Here is a 22,210-nt window from a genome sequence, read left to right on the forward strand (position 1 = left end):
TGACTTGTCCGGACTTGTCCGACCTGCCTAGCTCCTTTTCCACCTATCCACTCCACCCTCTCCTCCCTGACCTATCACCTTCATCTCCTCCCCCACTCACCTATTGTACTCTATGCTACTTTCTCCCCATCCCCACCCTTCTCTAGCTTATCTCTCCACGCTTCAGGCTCTCTGCCTTTATTCCTGATGAAGGGCTTTTGCCTGAAACCTCGATTTTGCTGCTCGTCGGATGCTGCCTGAATTGCTGTGCTCTTCCAGCACCACTGATCCAGAATCTGGTTTCCAGCATCTGCAGTCATTGTTTTTACCTCTGTAACAATCGGTGTCAGCCAGATAGTATGTTGAGTGTGTTAGCCCCCTGTGTTCCCTGTCTGTGCCATAATGTTTAGACTGATTCCAATTTAAACAGAGTTAACAGAGTCTTACATGAAATCATGCAAGTTTTGAGAAAGTACAATGTAACTCTGCAAGTACAAATCAGACACTTTACACTCTCATACACACATATTAACACTCTCTCTCACACTCACAAACCCCCACCTCAGTCAGACAGACACACAAATACACACACACAAAACTCGCATGCACACATATACATATACGTTTGTGGGGTGAGTTTGTACTTGCAGAGGTCTTTTTCAATGTATAATTTCAGTTACATCACACTGTAAACTTTTGCTATAAATTCTGTGCCTTACAATTGGGCCCTCCACAATCACCTGATGAAGGAATAGTGCTCAGAAAGCTAGTGCTCCCAATTAAACCTGATGGACTATAACCTGGTGTTGTGTGATTTTTAACTTGCCCATGCAAACAGATATCCTACATTGGCCCATATCATTCTAAACTGTCCCTATTCATATACCCATCCAGATGCCTTTTAAATGTTGTAATTGCACCAGCCTCCACCACTTCCTCTGGCAACTCTTTCCATACACGCACCATCCTCTGTGTGAAAAAGTTAATTCTCAGGTCCCTTTTAAATATTTCCCCTCTCACCTTAAAATCATGCCGTCTAGTTTTGGATTCCCCTATTCTGAGGAAAAGACCTTTACTCAGGGGATCTCCAGATCTTGCCCTATCCACCTCCTTCAAGATTTTATGAACTTCTATAAGGTTAAACCTCAGCCTGCGATGCTACAGGGAAAATAGGCCCAATGTATTCAGCCTCTCCCTATAGCTCAAACCCTCCAACCTTAACAACACTCTTGTAAATATTTTCTGAATCCTTTCAAATTTAATAACATCTTTCCTATAGCACAGAGACCAGAATTGAACACAGTATCTTAGTGATAGAGGTATGTTTCAGTACCACAAAATGTCCTATGGACTAAATTTAACACTTCACACATTCTAATTCATTTTTCCAGTCTTTCTGGGAAGTGAAGGGTAATTCAACCTACTTGATGATGTTGTCGTCAAAGGAAAGAACAAAAGCAAAACATGATTATTGGTTAACAGCAGTGATCAATGAACTCCGATACTGAAGCAGTTTGCATCTATATGCAACAAGACCTGAACAACATTCAGTTCTTGAGTGGAAACGTTGCATGTAACATTCATGCCACAGAAGTACCAGCAATGACCATCTTCAAAAAAAGACAATTTAACTGTTTCCACTCGGCATTCAATGGTATTACCATTTCTTATTAACATTATTAAAAACACCACTACACATGAGTTGGATAGAAGGGTCTGTTTCCATGCTATATGACTCTATGACTCTAAATAAAAGCAGGTCGCCAAAGGAATGCCTTCACACGATAATGTCAAAACTATTCTGATTCCATTTTAAGTGAGCTAGTTGGCATCTTGCTAATCATGACTTTTATCAAAAATTCATTCCCAAGTAGACAAAGATCACAAAGCATCTATGAATGTTATTGCATAAAGATGCACAATGGGAATGCACAACCACACAGTAAACAATTATGGCGTCAAATGTGAAAACAGCCTCTCTGCCAATTCTTGCATATTTTAACCGATATACAGAAACATATGAAACAAGTGATGTGTCAGCAAATGCAATTTAAGCAATATTGAATGTCGTGAGTGATTAACTGAATACAAATTTTCCACTGAAATGTGGGAAGCTCCAGATTTGTGATTTGTGATCATTGGCACATGTATCTCCATTGCTGAAAGTTCACTCTCCGCACAAATTAGTCGCTGATTATATTTATCACCAAATCAGAACCTAATCATTGGTCTCATTATGTCTATGGCGTGGCATTTTCATCAGCTCAATTTGTGAATGGTATTTCACAGCTTTGTGCAATTGAATAGCTGATGTAAGCAGCCGTTCTGTTGTTACAGACAGTGTTCGTGACAGTAAAGTGACTTGCAAAGTCAAAGAATACATGATTATGGTGATTACTCACATGACCAAGAATCTTGTTATGCAAGAGGAGCTGAATGTAAAGCCAGGCAGTGTATTGCAGAAAGTAAGCCAGATCCTAAAAAATAAATGATTTGTGAAATAGAGGAAGTGTCATCATATCATCTCCATCAGGGCCAAAGCAGATCAAGTCATGGTTCAGTATCAATGTTTATCTACATAGGAACATAGGAATTAGGAGTGGGAGCAGGCAATTCAGCCCTTCAAGTCCACTTCACCATTTAACATGATCATGGCTAATCTTTTCCTGGTCACAACTCCACTTCCCTGCTTACTCCCTGTAAACCTCCATCCTACCTTTCATCAGAAACATATCCATTTCTTTCTTGAATCTGTTGACTGATTCTGCCTCTACTGCACTCTGCGGCACTGAGTTCCACAGGTTCACAACCCCCTGAGAGAAGCAATTTCTCTTCATCTGAACTTTGAACTTACTTCCTCTCACTCGATGTCTATGACCTCTTGTTCGAGACTGCCCCACAAGAAGGATCATTTGTTCAATATCCACCTTATCAATCCCATTTGCATTTTATGTACCTTAATCTGATCCCTCTCTTATTCTTCTGAGTTCCAGTGAGTACAAGCCCAAATTATTCAACTTCACCTCATATGACTGCCCTTTCATCCCTGGAATCAACCTGGTGAACCTCCTCTGAACTGCTTCCAGTGCCAGCATATTCTTCCTCAGGTAAGGAGACCAAAACTGGACACAATACTCCAGGTTTGGTCTCATCAATGCCTTATATAATTGTAACAACACTCCTTTACTATTATAATCCAGTCCTAGTGAAACAATAAACACTTAAAATCAAGGTGACCAGAATATTTCAAGGATTGTGATCATAATGATATATTTCCTTTTCTGATGAGTAACTCTGATGGTGGTCAGCTATCTCCTATGTTGCAGAACAACAGCCCCAAATTTAGCGGATATAACCAGAGCTATTTACATCACAAAGACAATTAGCTGTAAAAACTAAGGGTCTGAATTCAAAGAAATGTCTCTATATACATATCTATTTAATTTACACATGAGTTTTAAAATGTGAATTCAGTTTGCAATTATTGAGAAGATTTGAAGCTTTGGTTGAGGTTCTGGATGTGAGTTTGCTCGCTGAGCTGGTAGGTTTGTTCTCAGACGTACCGTCACCAAACAAGGTGACATCATCAGTGAGCCTCCGGTGAAGCGCTGGTATTCTGTCCCATTTTCTATTTATGTGTCTTGGTTTCTTAAGGTGGGTGATATCATTTCTGGTTCTTTTTCCCAGAGGTTGGTAAATGGGGTCCAAATCGATGTGTTTATTGGTAGAGTTCTGGTTAGAATGCCAGGCCTCTAGGAATTCTCATGCATGTCTGTATTTCGCCTCCTCCATGATGGGTGTGTTGTTCCAGTCAAAGTGGTGTGCTTCTTTGTCTGTGTGTAAGGATACTAGGCTAGTTGGTGCTCCTGTACCCTGGTGGCTAGTTTCCTGCATGTCTGTCCAATGTAGTGTTTGTTGAGGGTGTAAGAGATGAAAAAATTGGTGTCAGCTCTGCACATGTCTCAGGCACATAGCACAACAGTTTTGATCCAAGATTGTATGACTACTTCCTGTTTTAAAGGCAATAAGTGCATTTTTTTTTCATTCACAGGATGTGTAAATTGCCAGCCAAGCAACATTTATTGCCCATTCCTAATTGCACAGAGAGCAGTTAAGAGTCAATCACATTGCTGTGGGTGTGGAGTCACATGTAGGCCAGACTAGGTCAGGATGGCAGTTTCCTTCCCTAAAGGACATTAATGAACCAGATCGGTTTTTCCAAGAATTGAGTCATAGTCAGTGATAGACTCTCAACTCCAGATATTTGCTGAATTCAAATTCCACCATCTGCCATTGCGGGACTCAAACTCAGATCCCCAGAACTTTGCCTGGGTCAATGGTTCGACAATAATACCACTAGCCCATCACCTCCCCATGAATAAATTGACTATGGTGCCTGATATTCATCACTTGTCCATGCAGGGTAAACCCAGGGAGAAGTAGTTATATTCACATAATTCCATTTGGTTCTGCAACTGCGTGATCATTCCCTCCTTATCTCCCTGCTGTGATTATGAGGTGGGGAGCTGATAAGAGCCTATGTTCCTGACTGCGTTTGCGAGCACAGTTAACGCAGTGAGGGTCACACAAGAACATAATGTTCAGAAGCTCCTTCATTCACTGATGATGGCATTCAATGAGCTAAAAGGAGAACTCCAATCTTAAAGTAATTGGAATGGCATCATTGAAAGCCACATCAAAGCATCACACATTACCGCAAACAGCTTGCACCTGAATTGTACTCAAATGTTTCAAGGACTTTCAAAGTTATGTTACCTTCCAAAACAAACTCTCGATAAGCAGGGACAACTTATAACATATTTACACATTAAATCATTTTGCACTGAAGTCTGAGGATCTGGAGTATTCGATTTTTAAAAATTACTTGCAATGTTTGAGAGGGTCAGCGACCCAAAACGCTGTTGCATAAATGTTTTTGACCTGAAAGTTCACTCCAGTTTAACTGATCGTGTTTCTTGTTGACTGCATTGAAAGAGCAGTTTATATTTAAAATCTACCTCACAGCTCCTCTGAGTGATGTTCAATAGTTCTCCACATAAAATGATGTTGAGACGCCATGACTAATTTTAGATTCGCAAGCAGGAGTCTTGTCACCAGCACTTCAGGACACTGATCCTACCCTGAATCTTAGTGACTGGGATACTTCTATGGCCCGAGCAAACAACCCCATGCCTGTAGAACTGCAGCAAAGCTGTCAGCCTTGATGAAGCAGATATTATTTCAAGAGGAGAGTCCTGAAACTGAAGCAGAGCTGAGGATAAAAGGGCCCGTACTTCTTTGAACACACTGAGCGGATAAAGGGATCATCATCTGAATGATTACACTGATTCCCTCGGGAATTAACGAGTTTAGCTTTCAGACAAAAATTTGGGCCTCCCTCAGTTCTTAACAGGCATGGATTATCAGCAGATTTTGGAATTTTTAGATGAAAACTTGGAGTTGTGTAATAGTTAAGACAGTTCTTTAAAATTGAAATTGTTTTGCCCATGTTAAAGACTCTCTTTCCAGACTTGTACTACAGCTGTTGTATTATGACCATTGTTTCAGCATAAAATTATCATCTTAAGATACAAATGTATTTAGCAGTGAGATGGCCTGTAGCTAATATGCATTTAAACTTGAGCCACTGGGAAACCTGTTAGGCCCTATATTTCAGTCATTCCAGGTGGTCATTTAAAGCATTAGAATTCCCCTCGTGTCTGTGTGGGTTTCCTCCGAGTGCTCCGGTTTTTTCCCACAGTCCAAACAGGTGAATTGGCTATGCTAAATTATCCAGAGTGTTCAGGGATGTGTAGGTTGGGTGCATTAGTCAGGGGTAAATGTAGATTAATAGGATAAAGGAATAGGTCTGGGTGGGGTACTCTTCAGAGGGTCAGTGTGGACTTACTGGGCCAAATGGCCTGTTTGCACACTGTAAGGAATCTATGATTCTATAAAACTGCACATTGGGGCTAATCACCTGTTGAAGAAACCCCCCAGTAAAATTATTATCATTAAGCAAATAGATCTGGTCAGTAAGTGTCGCATTTTCACCCCAATTCTACCTTAGTGTTGCTGGTTCTCGGAATTAATATTGGCTTGGGAACTAAGGAGACTATGGTATCATGGTAATGTCACTGAATTAGTAATTCAGAGGCATTGACTAAGATGAATGAATTGGAAAGGTTTAGAGGGATATGGGCCAAATGCAGACAAGTGGAACAAGTTAAGCTTGAGAAACTTGGTCAGCATAGACTAGTTGGACCAAAAGGTATATTTCTGTGCTGCATGATTCTATGCCTCTTTGTGGATTCACTTACCACCATGCCACTGGTAAAATTTATAATTATGTTAATGAATCTGGAATCATACTTCAACCCCAGGGCGTCAATGTGGACTTCAATAGTTTCCTCATTTCCCCTTCCCCCACCTCACCCCAGTTCCAAACTTCCAGCTCAGCACTGTCCCTTTGACCTGTACTACTTGCCTATCTTCTTTTCCACCTATCCACTCCACCCTCTCCTCCCTGACCTATCACTTTCATCCCCTCCCCCACTCACCTATTGTACTCTATGCCACTCTAATCTAGACTCTCGTTTCCAGCATCTGCAGTCATTGTTTTTACAAAGTTAGTGCAAGCAATGGTGATCATGAAGTGATCAGTTAGAGCTTAAAAACCCATCTGTTTCATGAATAGATGGATTTCCACTGAAGAAGATCAGCTGTCCTTACCCAATCTGGCCTATATCTGTCTCAAAATCCCTAGCAATGTGGTAAACTATCTGAAATGGCCTCGTAATTCATGCAGTTTTAGGGCAAGTGAAGACAGGCAACAGATACCAACATTGCCAGTGACATCCATCTCCCATGAATAAATAAAGAGGAAAAGAACTCCGACTTTTGGAACACAGTCATGGTAATATTTCAAGCACAGGGTGATCTTTGTGTTCTTGTTCATGAAACACAAAAAACTAGCATATGGGTGCAGCAAATAATTAAAACTGCAAATGGAATTTTGGCCTTTATTGCTAGGGGGTTGGAGATTAAAAACAGTGAAGTTGTGTCAGAACGATAGAGGGTGTTAGTGAGGCCACAGCTAGAGTGCTGTGTACAGTTTGGGGGCATATACAGGCATTGGAGACAATTCAAAAGGGAATAACATGGCTGATTCTTAAGATGAAGGGGTTCATCAAGTAGAATCCCTACAGTGTGGAAACAGGCCATTTGGCCCAACACGTCCACACCAACCCTCTGAAGAATAATCCACCCACACCCATTTCCCTACTACTTTACATTTACCCTTGACTAATGCACCTAACCTACACATCCCTGAACACTACGGGCAATTTAGCATGGACAATCCACCTAACCCACACGTCTTTGGATTGTGGAGGAAACTGGAGCAGCCAGAGGACACCCACAAATACACAGGGAGAATATGCAAATTCCACACAGACAGTCACCCGAGGCTGGAATCAAACCTGGCTCCCTAATGTTGTGAGGCAGCAGTGCTAACCACTGAGCCACCCTGCTGTTCCAACTAATCAAGACTAATAAAGAACCGCTAAACAGTTTAGGCCTTTATTCATTAGAGTTTAAAAGAATGAGGTTGATCTTATCATAGCATACAACATTCTGAAAGAGCTTGACAGGATGGATGTTGAGAAGATGTTTCTGTTCGTGGGAGAATCTCAAACTAGGGACATGTCCACATTCTCTGTGACAAAGCTAGGATGGTACAGTGGTTAGCGTTGCTGCCTAACAGCACCAGGGACCTGTGTTCAAATCTAGCCTTGGGTATTTGGGCTGTATGAAATTTGTACATTCTCCAAGCTACCAGGTGCTCTGATTTCCTCCCATAGTCCAAAGGTGTGGAGGTTAGGTGGATTGGCCATGGTAAATATGGGGATTGGATGGGATGGCTTTCAGATGGTTAGTGCAGACTTGATGGGCTGAAAGGCTTCTATTTGCTTGGTGGAGATTCTGTAGTTATATAATAAGGGGACACTAATTTTGAAACTAAGATTTGAAGGAATTGCTTCTCCCAGAGGATGGTGTCTGAAAATCCCTACCCCCGAGTATTGCGAAGGCTAGATCAATGATAGTGTTTAAAGAGAAGGTAGAGATATTTTGAAATATTGGGGAGATGGTAGCTATGCTGAGTTGGCACAAAAGAGGAGTTGCGAGCTAGGGCAGATCAGTCATGATCTTGTTGAGTAATGAGACAGGCTTGAGGGGCTAAAGGGTTTACTCCTGCTCCTGTTTCTTATGCTTTTATGATTCAGCAATCCCTCGGAATAAGTTGCCGGTTGAACCCTTTGCTTACAAATAGCCCATCGGGTATTGTTATCACATACTGGGAAAAATGTCACATGTTCAAAAGTTTCAAAACATGTGGAAAAACATTTACATTTATTCAGTCAAGTGGTGGAGATTATTTTCAAGTGGCTCAGCTGAGCAAATTGGCAAGAATTTAAAACGGTCAATCTGTTGTTTCAGTGATTGTTAAAGCTAACAGAGTTTTTCTGAGCTTTCTCTTTTTGCCACGGAGACTGAGCCTGCTATAGGTTAATGTGAGGCACAAATCATCCAACATACTCCAAGCCACTGACAGCACCATCCTATTTAAATTCGATGGGTAATTCACCACTTGTGGAAAAGGGAAATGTTAACATGCCACTTATTTATAAATGGAGAAAGTGAGGTCTGCAGATGCTGGAGATCAAAGTTGAAACTTTATTGCTGGAACAGCACAGCAGGTCAGGCAGCATCCAGGGAACAGGAGATTCGACGTTCCTGAAGAAGGGCCTGTGCCCGAAACGTCGAATCTCCTGTTCCCTGGATGCTGCCTGACCTGCTGTGCTGTTCCAGCAATAAAGTTTCAGCCTTGAAATTTCACTCTATGCATTTTAATTCTTGTGATGAGGTTTAGCCTTCTGTTAAAATGTTTGTGTGGACATCAAATGTTTTGCATAACTAAATGTTTAGAATTTAAATTGAGTCCCTCAATGACTTAAATTACGAGTTTTTACCTTGGGTTTAGATTGTGGTAAAAGTGTGAAGGTCTGTCTGATAACTGTGTGCCTATCCCGAAACGTCGAATCTCCTGTTCCCTGGATGCTGCCTGACCTGCTGTGCTGTTCCAGCAATAAAGTTTCAACTTATTTATAAATGATAATCAATGGAAATGATCATTTCAAATTTTGGTGCTTCATCTTGATCATAAAGTCATTAGAGATACGAGTAGAACGAGGCCATTTGAGTCATTTCCAGCATTAATAAGGTCTTTACCAATCCACCTGTGGCTTGAACTCCACTTTCCTGCTTGTCTCTCTCCCATCATTATCCTCCATTCCCTCATAGATTAAAATCTAACTCTGACATGATTATACTTAGGTTTCTTCAATCTTAACACAGCACTCTGACAATTCTGGACATGAACACTCCTTTTAGAATTTGTTTGATGACACTTGAACTGTTAAAAAAGTGGGCAAGACTGTTAATTCTGCTCTAAGTATAAGGAAATACTTACAAACAGAGCACTGAAAGCTGTATGGTCATCTGTTGGTTCATTTGTTGTATCCAGAGAAGGGAAAGGGCTAGTGGTAACTAAATTTGATGATAGTTCTAAAGTATGTGGTACCTTTGAAAACAGAATTAGATTAGAAAATTTGTATAAGACCATAAGACCATAATGGTCTTATACAAAATTTGTATAACAATCTGAAGAAATTTGGAAAGCGGATCTGGGAATGTAACACCCAGAGGGCTACAAGCTCAACAGTTGAGTATATCATAGATGGAGATCATTTGGTGCTAAGGGAATTCAAGATACAGTGTAGGATGTCGCTGTTAAAAAGGAAGACCAGTCACATTCTTACTGAATGATAAGCCAAATGGCCTACTCTTGCTCTTATATCCTTACGGCTCGATTAATTGACAACCTGCCTGTCTCAGTTTGAATTGCAATGTTAGTATTTCTGGTGCTGGATGCAGAAGGTTTTTTTTTCTCATGTGGAATCACTCCTGAGCTTTGAAATTTTCACATTGTGTGTGTAATCTACTCAGGCAGATTGTGGTTAAAATTATGAGGCATTGACTCTGTAATACTTGCAAACATATAGCTGAAGTCTGGCATACATGACTCAAGGTCATTTGACTAAATGTCACATAGTTTTATGACATATGGTTTCCAGGAACACAGAAAACCAATATTGGCAACCTTACTTGCTTGTATTTTTGTACGCAATTTGAAAAAAGCATACATATAGTAAAATTATTATGAAAGCTTTTTGGTTATTCCACAGGACTGTATCAGGCAAATCGAAAGTACAACTGAATCACAGTCACTATTTAGCAACAGAACAAAAACTAGTCAATTGAACCATGTAGGAAGTAGAACTTCCAATGGAATGGTCTGGAGAGGCCATTATTCCATAGTTTGAAGGTGGTGAAACATGAGGACTCAGAGTGTCATAACCCATTGGAGATATCTATTCCAGCAGTTTACCAACGTTATGAAGATAAGTGCCTCTAACATCCAAAGTATATTGGACCTGCTAGTTCAGTAGCCCAAATAAGCAAAATTCAATTAGTGGTCTATTGGATGCTGGAGCCCACATCTACCAACTTATCTCCCCTAATATTCTGAAGTTTTGAACACCCATTTAGGGCCATCCCTGATCTGGACCTATAGGGTCTATAGGATACAACTCTAAAGAGGCCGCAGGGTCAGAGGGACCTCAGTGTATAAGTCATTAAAGATACCAGGACAAGATGAGTGGGATGTTAATAAAGCATACAGTATCCTGGGCTTTATAAAGATGAGCATCGTGTACAAAAGCAAGGAGATCACATTAAAGTTGAATAAAACATTGGTTTGGGCTCACTGGGGTATTGTGACCAGTTTTGAGCACCCCAATTCAAAAAGGACGAAAAGGCAGTAGACAAATTTCAGAAGAGATCCATAAGAATAGTTTCAGAGATTAGGTGCTTCAGTGAAGTAGATTAGAGAGGTTGGGACAATTTTCCAAAGAGAACATTGAAAGGAATTTTGATACGGGTGTTTAAAGCCATAAGTGGTCTGGACAGATTTAAAAAAGGCAGAACCTGTTTCCACTTATCACAGAATCGAGAACAAGTGGGCACAGGTCAAAGATAATTGGCAAAAAAAAAACGATGGAGACACATGAATAAACTTTTTCACATGGACCTGGAATGTGCTTTTGAGTGTGGTGGAGGCAATTTCATTCAAAAGGGAATATGATTATCATCTAAAAGTCACGACTGTGCAGAGCTTTGGGGTAAGGCAGGTGGGTGGATCTCGATGATTTGTACATTGAGGAAACCAGCATTAACAGGATGGCTTGAGTGACCTCCTTCTGTACTGTAAACATTCTGAGATTCTATAATGTGGAAGCTCATTCAATACAAGAAAGATGCAATATAACCTACCGAACTGAGTGCTCTACTCCAACCCACAGCTATTAATAAGATAATTGGCAACTTTCAGGACATTTTCAGGACAGTTGTGGCAACTGTAACCTCTGATGTCACTGCATGTATTGATCAGTATGGAGTAACATTCTACTGTCATTAAGTATTTACACATGCACAGCTCACAGTTTTCAAATGATTCTACTCTGAGGTTTTGAAACTGGAACCAAAGGAGAAAGGCCGAACCGCAAAGTACACACCAAACACTTTATTTTAAGCTGTTATCGAATAGGCTGAATTTATTTCAGCAGGAGATGGTTCACATTGAAAAATCCAATTTAATGCAATACATCAAAATAAACATCTACAGTAAGAAAATAAAGTCTTCATTAATTGTCAGGTTGAGCAGCTTATTGTGGATTCAACTTAGAGACAGAAGGCATGTTTCTGTTCAATGGGTTAATACCCTGTGGCATTATTGAATAGCATTGTTGAATGTCACTGTTTAGTTTCGACAATATTCCATCCATGTTAATTATAGATACTGGGTGAATTTCACAAATCGCTCCAAAAAAGTCATCTGGATTGTGTATCTTTAAAATCATAGGGCTGGCTTTTCAGTTTGTTGGCTCGAAATCTGCAAGTTAGGGGTACAGATATCAGATGAGTGCGTTGCACACGCAACACTAAAAAGACAGTTTAGAACAATATCCTTAGCTTTTGTGGGCTCCATATTATTGCCATGCGAAATCTGCAGACTAATTTGATCAATGTTGGTCATTAGGAAGTGAGAGCCCATTATATCTGTTGGAGATGTACACTTGGTCATGCTGTCCTCCAGGTATTGCTTGTACAATTCTGTCACCTTTTGCTCCATGTATCTGTTGAGCACAGAATTGGACAGTGGTTCTTTTAGAAGGGCGATGCTTCTGTCACTGTTCAAGTTTGCTTCTGTTCCTGATTGTGACCAGACTTCATACACAGATCCAGGTGCAGAGGGCCACCCGGACTGGTTCTCAAGCTGAAGGATGGGCCGGTTGCAACTTTCATAGCCATGATCCACAAGGCAGCCCGTGCTGCTTGGACTGTGGGGTGTTATATTATCTCCTGCAATCTGTAAATCTGTGTAACTCTGGCAAATGGGAGACCATGATCGATACAAATCCAAATTGTTTTCGCTGCACCCACTGGGCTTTGGTATGTCTAAGACATCAGAGACCTTTCTCTCAAATATGGGCACTCTGTCAGCTTTGGCTGTTGCTTTCTCTTCCCTTTGGCATGGAAGGGATTGCTCCTTCTTGCTGTCCAAGATTTCCTCTGCGTTATATTGCTCATGATCAATGCTTTCTGAAAACTCTGACGAACTGAAGAGCATTTCCCAAGAGTCATTCTTGGTCTTAGAGACTCTTTTGGGGTTTACATTATTATTCTGGTGGACACATTCCCTTTGATGGCTGTAACCAATCCTAGTGAGGAACCCTTCGGCTAACATGACAAACGCTGTTAAGACAAAAAGCCATTTGTTAGCCAAATTGCCAATCCCTAAGAGATATCAAAAATCTATTACACTTAATTCTGGAAGAACTTCCGTTTGTCTTGGCTGCCATTGGAGGGTAATTAAGTTCAATTAGAGGATTTAAGGGAGTCCAAATACCAAATATCAGAAAGCATGACCAGAAAATACATTTCCAGGGAGTCTTCTTTTCTCTCCTCATTCAGCTAACAAAACTTTAATGTGAAACCCACTTGCATGCATAAACCAGAATTCCACCAAACCTTAACTGATCTTGCATTGATTAAACAAATGACAGCGCTTCCGCCTAATTTTGCCTTCAGGACTATACACCAGATCGTAAATAATGGCTGTTTCTGTGTGCGGAGAGACGACAAGATCAAACTCCACGTTGGTGTGCTCATTGTTGGAAAGCACAGGCTGGTCAAGATCAGATGTGAAGGCTAGCCATTGCTGGGCATAGTCATCGATTTGAGGCAGCTAATGCTCCTCTTCTCTTAATTTGTCAAAACACTGCAGCCTGAAGAGCTCATTTTATAATTGAAGGGTGTTTATTGTTGTGGTTGTCACTCTCCAGTATCCTACCTGATTAATCACCATGGTTTCTGGGATACCGGAGAATAGGAGCAACATTTTCTGTTGGCTCAAAGTGTGGACAGGTAGATTACTGGTCAGAAAGGCATAGCGACAAAGTTGGCCAGTTGAGACAGAGATGAAAAGGTCAGGCCCCAACAACAATCTCCAATTTGCTCCAATTTTGCATAAAAGATAGAAGCAAAAGGCTTGTATTTAGACTGTGTCATGTGTGACATGTCCCAAAGTGCTTTACAGATGATAAAGTACTTTCTGACATGTAGCACTGTTGCAATTTGGGTACGTAATGTAATACACGTAGCAAACAGCATTAGCAATGACCAGAGAATCTCATATTGGCCTGAGAGATAAATATTGGTCAGGACACCAAAATTCCCTTCCCCAGGTCAATCATGAAATTAATTTAACAGCTCATTCACCTAGATCAGCCGATTGAAAATGGAGGAGCAATTGTGACTGCTGAAGGTCTCAACAGAGAATGGAAAATTTGAACTGAAATGTAGTAGAGTACCAGTGACTGAGTAGAAAATGTATCTTGAAAAATCAATAAAATTACAATTCCGTTTTATGTCTACCCTGACTATCAACTGCAGCACACAGTCCTGAATGACCATAAGATGTAGCAGTTGCAACTATGTGGGATCAGTTATGAATCAAAGAAATACATTTCAAAAGGAGCATTGAGAATTAAGGAGGTAGAGTTTGTGTCGGAGGACAAAAGGTCAGATCAGGAGAAATCAGTAACATTAGATCTTGTGCCATAACATTTCATACACATTGAGTCCTATGAAAAAAAGGTACAAAAGTTTTAAGCACTGCAGAATATCAATTCCTTTGATTGTGTCATTTTAGACAAACATATCTGCAAAGCAAGATTGCAAAAATAGCTTGCACAGGATTCCCCTGGTGAGTTTTCAGACCCTTAAGTCAAGGTCACTTGGAGGTCAGAATCCCATACTGTGAGAGGAGCAATCAACTGGCACAGATTTTCATCAAATTGACAACTCAATTGTCTGAGAGGGGGTGGAGCTCTAGCGATTGGATGGTCAATAGAAAGCAGATGCTTTCTCAGTTAAAGGGTGCCTCACAGTGGAACTGCCTCCTGTCTAACCATTTTAAACTGTAAAATTTAAAACAAGCCTTACCAGCCACAACTGAGAAGCTCCTGTGATGGTAGGTGCTTGCAGCTGGAGCCAGGTGGATGTGGAGAACCTCAAAATGCAGGGAGATCTGATCAAGGGGTTAAGGGAGGCAGGCTGAAAATTAGAGTTAAGCTCACAATCAGATCAGCCACAATTGTACTAACTGAAGCAGACTCTAAGGCATGAATCACCTATTTCCTCCCCCTATTGCACATTACCTTTCCACTGTGATTGTCATAAGATGACAGTGGATTGAAGAGATGCATGTTCCTCAGTCCACTTAACTCTAAGCTCCAAGCTGGAGAAAGTGAGCACTGCAGATGCTGGCGATCAGAGTCAAGAGTGTGGTGCTGGAAAAGCACAGCCAGTCAGGCAGCATCCGAGGAGCAGGAGAATTGACGGTTCGAGCATAAGCCCTTTATCAGGAAAGCACCAACACCCATTGAAATAGAGGGATGTGGCACACTATCGTCGTACTGGACAGAAGCTGCCTGACCTGAGGTGGGTGATGGCTGCAGCTTCAAAATGACACAGCCTGTAGCGTCTGCTGTCCTCACTAACCACTTTGGACCAATCAGTTGTAACATTTGTCTCTCCCAAGATACTCCCTGAAGAAATAGCTAATAATACTCATCAAGGACAGAGAGGGACACAGTGGGAATCAGAAAGGTACACAGGCCAGCACGAAGCCCTACGTGTGATAGTCCAAAGTAGGTGCCTATGACAGGATGGAAAGCAGTTACTGTAGACTCTGGCTCATTTTGCTTATTCTATTCACAAAAAGGAGTGGTAGGCTGAGAGAGTCCTGTCGAGGTTTACATTCGGGGCTCTGGCAATTGTCAATGTGGTCAAAGATTAATAATCTGGTGGGATGGCTCTCCCACCCCTTATGTGAGTCTGTTCTACAATTATTGCTTTGAAGTCCAGCAGATTACCACCCAAGAGACCTGATTAAAAACCACCTCTTCCTCTCCTGCCAAGCCCAAACACAGTTTGAATGCAGTATCTCTAACAGAGAATTTAGCAATTGAAAAAAAGAGACACTTTCTCCTCAGAGTCTCAATGAAGCTGAGAGGAATTCACCATGTACTGCATTACAATCACTGAATGCAAGACAGAGAGATGTCAGCTGACCAATCACAACTATGCCTGCCCTTTCCTTGTAATGTGACAATTATCACAAAATTGCACCTTTCAGAAAATCATACTGTTGGAATCATTCAGTGAGTAAATTAAGGCATGGCACATCTCAGTGCAGCATGGGGAAGGTCAGGTGACAGTTGACCCTTTGCCTTGTCACCAGTGGACATTTTCTTGCTTCCTGTCAGAGTTGTGGACAGATCTACAGCAATGGTCAGTCAACATCTCCGTTATCTTTGTGCGGAATGGTGGAAGGTGATTTTCTTTTAGTTTTATTTTGCTTAGCCAATCCAAAGCTCCATTGCAGGTAGTTTTGACTCAACCAGTTCAGAGATATCGTGACACACTTCTGAAACAGGGAAGTCTCAAATCCAACCCTGCTAGCTCAGAGATAGGATCACTATCACTGTGTCACAAGACCCCACTTCAAGATTCAATTGTATTATTGGCCACTTTAACCTAATTATTCAGGACCTGATTTGAACCAAATGAACGCGGTGACAGAGCTATTTTCTGGTTTGACTCTTAAGCTGATGTTAGCAGAGAATTTTCACAAGAGTTTTAATCTGATTTTACAAACAAAAAGGATGGACCAACATTTTTTTACTTTGTTTCTAAAAAGCAGTCATTGAGGGAGAAATTTCAGTTCCATGATTTAAAGGAAAGTAATGGAAGGAATAGTTGGAGCACTCCACCGACTTCAGCTGCTGCAGTAGCTATTCACTCTGTGAAACAGCAGCAAGATCAAAGCCCAGCTCTGCCCCACTGTGGAGTCACCCCATTGACTCATTCAGACGATATCCCTGGCTCATTTATAACATTGTACCTGCAGAAGTGCAGTCACTCCCTCCATGACTAATATGATTGGGGCTGGGCAAACCAAGTCTCACCAATAATTGATACCATTAGTGAATTACCAGTGGAATTCCCAGAAATTACCCATTCCAATTCTGTCTGGTGGCATTTTCCTTCCCGCACCAGTTGTGGCAAGGTCTAGCATCATTGAGCTTTAAGAGGCCAGTGATTCCCTTTAATTCCCATGTGTTTCCCATACACTGAAAAACAAGGTCAGTTAGAAGGTGCCAAATGAGGGGGAAATCTGAATGAATGCAATGGTGTTGACGGTGGAAACCACTTCTTTTGCCAATTAACTTGCCGATTAGCCATTACTCTGTGGATATGTAAGGATTTCAATTCCGTAGCGCAGCCTGTGCTGGAACTCTATGCTAGCACAGACTACAGCCCGTGAAGAGGAGATAGGTAAATTTGAACAGAATTCACAGACGCAAATGATTCTGCCCTGAAAGAAGTGGGTTCTGAAGAAGGGTCACCTGGACTCAAAATGTTAATTCTGCTTTCTCTCTCCACAGGTGCTGCCAAACCATCTCCAGCATTTTCTGTTTCTGATTCGTCCCTGAACACTGGCTACAATGCAAATTAAATAGGATCTCCCATCACCAGAGGAGGTATAGGGTTGTGATTTTAATGGAAATTCAGGTCTCAGTGTATAGGAACAAACAGGAATGGAAGTGGGGATCAGGGGCTATGTGGGAGACTCATAATCACCTTCTCAGATGGTAGCCAATCGGGGACAAAAGGTGACCAGGTTGGATGGAGGGCAGAGCCTCACAGTAGGAAAGGTCAGAGTGAGAGAGAATAGGAAAGATTGCAGGGCATGGGAGGGGTGGTAAGGCAGAGATTGGGGATGATTTCAGGGGGTGGGAGAGGGTGATCTGTCTGAGGTTAGGGCAATGATTGCAGAGTGTGTTGGGGTTAGTCAGACTCATTGAGTTATACAGCATGGAAACAGACCATTTGGTCCAACTCGTCCATGCTGACCAGATATCCTAAATTAATCAATCATCTGAGATTTGTAAACCACAGCTCGCAGTCATTCAATCACAATGGCTGCCCAAGAAATGGCAGCACCCGGCCCATACCCCTCTAAACCCTTCTTATTCATATGCTGATCTAGATGCTTTTTAAATGCTGTAAATGTACCACTTCCTCTGATAGCTCATTCCAAACATGCACCACCCTCTGTGTGAAAACGTTGCCCCTTAGGTCTCTTTTATATCTTTCCCCTCTCACCCTAAACCTATGCCCTCTAGTTCTGGACTCCCCGATCCCAGGGAAAGACTTTGTCTATTTATCCTATCCATGCCCCTCATAATTTTGTGAACCTCTATAAGGTCACCCCTCAGCCTCTGATGCTCCAGAGAAAACAGCCCCAGCCTATTCAGCCTCTCCTTATAGCTCAAATCTTCCAACCCTGGCAACGTCCTTTTAAATCATTTCTGAACCCTTTCAGGTTTAACAAGATCTGGAGAGTGATTGCAGTGTGGTGAGTCAGAGATTGTTGGACAGTGTGCCTAATGGGGAGATAGTGTGCCGTCAGGTCATCATGGATCAAGGACTTTAGGGGTCAGGGAATTACAGGTCTTTGGAGAGATACTGCTCAACAAGCTCTCATCAGAGGTCAAGAAAGGTCATTGTTTGGGACAAGCCATGGAAGACTGCAGTTTGGCAGAGGGATCATGATTTGGGGAAGGAAATAATGAAGGGGCTGGAGGGAACAGGAAGGAGAGGTAGGATGATCAAGGTTAGTCTTGAGGAAACATTCCTGCTTCTCCCAGCTGGCAACACGCTGGGAAGGCCCGCCCACCACCTGCCTCAAGCTGTTAGAATTCATAGAAGCCCTACAGTGTGGAAACAGGCCCTTTGGCCCAACAAGTCCACTTCAACCCTCCAATAAGAAACCCATCCAGACCCATTCGCCTATCCTATTATTCTTTATTTACCTCTGAGTAATACACCTAACCTACACATCCCTGAAGACGATAGGCAACTTAGCATGGCCAATTCACCTAACCTGCACAGCTTTGGATTGTGGGAGGAAACCCATATAGACACTCTGTGCAAACTCCACACAGAGTGTCGCGTGAGGCTGGAATCGAACCCAGGTTCCTTGCCCTGTGAGGCAGCAGTGCTAACCACTGTGTCATCGTGCCACCCATTCTTGGTACTTCCTAGTTGTCAGGTCATCTGAGATTTGTAAACCACAGCTCGCAGTCATTCAATCACAATGGCTGCCCAAGAAGTGGCACAGTGTTTCACATTTAACTGAGTGATCCTCCTCACGTGTATGAGTATTGCTTTGACTCACCATTTCAGCCCACCTCTATTCAACCCAAAGTGGATGCATTCAAGATGGGAGTCAGGTTTCATCTTTCTCTTAAAAATTTTAGCCAAACACCCTGCCCCGCCTGCAAAGAGGGGAGCAGTAAGGATTAGAAAATCATCCTTCACATGATAATTCAAATGCAACGTCGTACAGATTTATTCAACATCATTTAAAAATAGGCAGCCCACTAAATACATCTGGTGGAAATCAGAATAAAACACTGACCTATTTTCATAAAGTCCTTCTGATAGCAGTTATGTAAGTTAATTGGTAATAGCACACCACAAGTTTAAATCTAGTACCAGCTGAAGTTACGGTGAAGTCCCATCTCACTCCTTGCCTGAGCTGTGGTGACCCTAACTCAGGTGAAACCACCACCAGTCATGTCCCTCTGAAAGCGAGTGACCCTCTGAGTGGAATAGTCACTTTAAAGGTATTTCATAGAATCCCTACCGTGTAGAAGCAGGCCTTTCAGTCCATCGAATCCACGCCAATTCTCTGAAAAGCATCCTACCAGGACACCCTCCTCACCACTATCCGTGTAACCCTGCATTTCCGATGGCAAATCCACCTAACCTACAAATCACTGGACACTATGGGCAAATTAGCAGAGCCAATCCACCCAACTTTCACATCTTTGGACTGTGGGGAGAAACCGGAGCACCCGTAGGAAACAGGGAGAATGTGCTAACTCCACACAGACAGTCACCCAAGGGTGGAATTGAATCCAGGTCCCTGGTGCTTTGAGACAGCAGTGCTAACCACTGTGTCACTTTGCTGTCCAAAGTTTGGAAACACAGACGGTTGGTTTGTGATACAGAGTAATTGATTGGCACGGTGGCTCAGTGGTTAGCACTGCTGTCTCACAGCACCCAGTGACCAGGTTTGATTCCAGCTTGAGTGACCATCTGTGTGGAGTTTGTATGTTCTGCCCTTGTCTGCATAGGTTTCCATTGGGTTCTCTAGTATCCTCCCACAGTCCAAAGATGTGTAGGTTATGTGGATTGGGCATGCTAAAATTGCCCATAGTGCCCAGCAATGTGCAGGCTATTAGCCATGGTAAATCTGGGTACAGGGTGGGTCTGGTTGGCTAGCTTTTCAGAGGGTTGTTGGAAACTCAATGTTCCAAATGGTGTCTATCTGCCCCGTAGAGATTCTGTCATTCTAAAACTAACAGCATGAGTTCAATTCTCACACTGGTTTAGGTTACCATTATGGAGTCTCCTTCTCAACCTCTCCATGTTGTGGCATGGTGACCCTTAAGTTAAATCACCACTAGTTCCCTGTCTCTAATGAGAGAACAGCCCTTTGGGGCTATGGCAACTTTATCTATACACTGAGTTACCTTCAGTCTTTGCCCAAATAGCACAAAACAAACCCAAAAAAACTTTAAACACAATTGACAACTTGCACATACCTGATTTACTGCAGTTTTACCACTTCCTGTCAACGAAGGACTAATGAAAATTCAATCTCAGCACAGACACCACTCTTTATAGATACATTACATATTGATCATTAATTCTTCCCAATAGAAGCCAATAATTTACTGATAAGGACATAAAGAAACTGCTTCCAACCTGCACTGCTTGAACATCATTCTGTAAGTTGACACCCAACAAAGAAAATTCATGAGTTGGTTGCAAATCTGCAATTGCTCAGAATGAAACTGTTCTCATGACTTTCTGCTGGCAACTTCCTCTTGCGCTCATTTGTTTGATATCACACCACAGGCGCTTTAAATAACCCTTTAGATCCTGGACCACTTCCAATGCTCTAAAAACCATGGGCGACACAATTGACAGCAGTATGTAGGTTCTGATGAAAAGTTCCGACATGAAACGTCGACTCACCTGCTCTTCTGATACTGCTTGACCTGCTGTGCTTTTTCCAGCTTCACATTTTATCGACTCTGACTTTCCAGCATCTGCAGTCCTCACTACCTCCAACATGAATGTATTTGCACAGTAACCAGATTATCCTGTGAAACCAAATTGGTCAAAGGCCTTTAACTGACCAATAATTCTCCTCCTTAAGGCCCCCTCAATTGGACAAGGCAGCTCGCCCAGCCAAACCCTCCCAGGCCTATTGCATGACGGCAGGCAAGGGATGTTCACTGCACCCGTGTCTTACCCTCCGCTGGACAGACCTTTAAATCCATTTCCAGTTGTCTTTATCTTTTAATATCTTTTGATGCCAAGAGATGATCGATCTCAGTTTTAAAATTAACGAGTGATTGAGCATCAATTGATATTTATGGAAGGGTTCTGCACACATTTGGATGAAGAAGTATTTCCTGATTACAATTCTGGAAGCTTTTTTGCCTGTTTCTTTGAGTATGTCCCTGAATCCTAGCCTTCTCATTTACCTGTTTTTTTTATCTACCCTGCCTGTACACTTTAATATCTTGAAAAGTTTGATCAAAATACCCACAATTTCTAAATTCCAGGGAATACAGAGTGAAATCTTATAGAGACCTGACAAAATGGGTCATGGCAAGATATATGGCAATATAAGTGTAAGAAGTCCAGTGAGCCCCATATTGATGTTGGGAGCAACTTACTGTATCCTTTAACAAAGTTCCAGGTGTCCAGGAGAGATTCTCATTAGGCAGCAGTGAGTTGCTTCTTAAGGGAGACTATTGCTTGTTAATAACCCTTATTTCACTTCATTACTATGAAGTTTTCTATCTTTACATCCAACGTGAATAGATGCTGAGGATTCCCAATGTGGAAATCAAAGTGGGTACTTGATGACTTCAACTTGCTGCTGGCTGCCTCTGTGCTGATCACCTCACAACAGTACCTCTTGGTACGCTCCATAGGCACTGATCATATGTCCACAACCATTGACATTTGACATGTGTCAACCTCCGGGAACTCTCATGGCAATCTATTGACAGTATGTTTCTTCACCCAATGCTGCACCTTGGGCCAAACTATCAATGTCATGCTGCAGTAGGAATGCTCATGGACAGGCAGCTAGCTCATGGAATGGACCAAGCTGCATCTCCAGGCTGTTGGCTTGTTCTCTTAGTGTTCACATACTTTGAGGCCATGCAGATGCTCACAGCATTCCCTGCATTGTCTTTCTTGGTCTTGCATTTTTGTACATTGCCTCTTGAACCAGCGTCACTGCACTGCTATTTTGTGATGTTGTTTCAAGTAGTTACAAAGGCAGGAAACTGGTCATAGCTGTCAGCCATTCTCAGTCAAGTCAAGG

At 42.0% G+C, this 22,210-nt stretch overlaps 1 protein-coding gene across 1 annotated transcript; it reads right to left on the bottom strand.

Moving 5' to 3' along the window:
* Positions 1 to 11,679: 11,679 nt before the first annotated feature.
* Positions 11,680 to 20,634, bottom strand: LOC122557107 (TLR adapter interacting with SLC15A4 on the lysosome-like). Its single transcript, XM_043704426.1, has 3 exons — positions 20,569 to 20,634; positions 14,668 to 14,752; positions 11,680 to 12,915 (listed from the first exon to the last, which is right to left on the bottom strand). Exon 3 carries the CDS (start codon positions 12,905 to 12,907, stop codon positions 12,017 to 12,019), a length of 891 nt encoding a protein of 296 aa, XP_043560361.1. The 5' UTR covers positions 12,908 to 12,915; positions 14,668 to 14,752; positions 20,569 to 20,634; the 3' UTR covers positions 11,680 to 12,016.
* Between the last annotated feature and the right edge of the window lie 1,576 nt (positions 20,635 to 22,210).

Source organism: Chiloscyllium plagiosum, chromosome 15 (assembly GCF_004010195.1).
Source record: "Chiloscyllium plagiosum isolate BGI_BamShark_2017 chromosome 15, ASM401019v2, whole genome shotgun sequence".
Taxonomy (NCBI): domain Eukaryota; kingdom Metazoa; phylum Chordata; class Chondrichthyes; order Orectolobiformes; family Hemiscylliidae; genus Chiloscyllium; species Chiloscyllium plagiosum.

Coding starts and splice junctions, on each gene's coding strand:
- LOC122557107 (XM_043704426.1), bottom strand. CDS start 12,907: ATGTTAGCCGAAGGGTTCCTCACTAGGATTGGTTACAGCCATCAAAGG.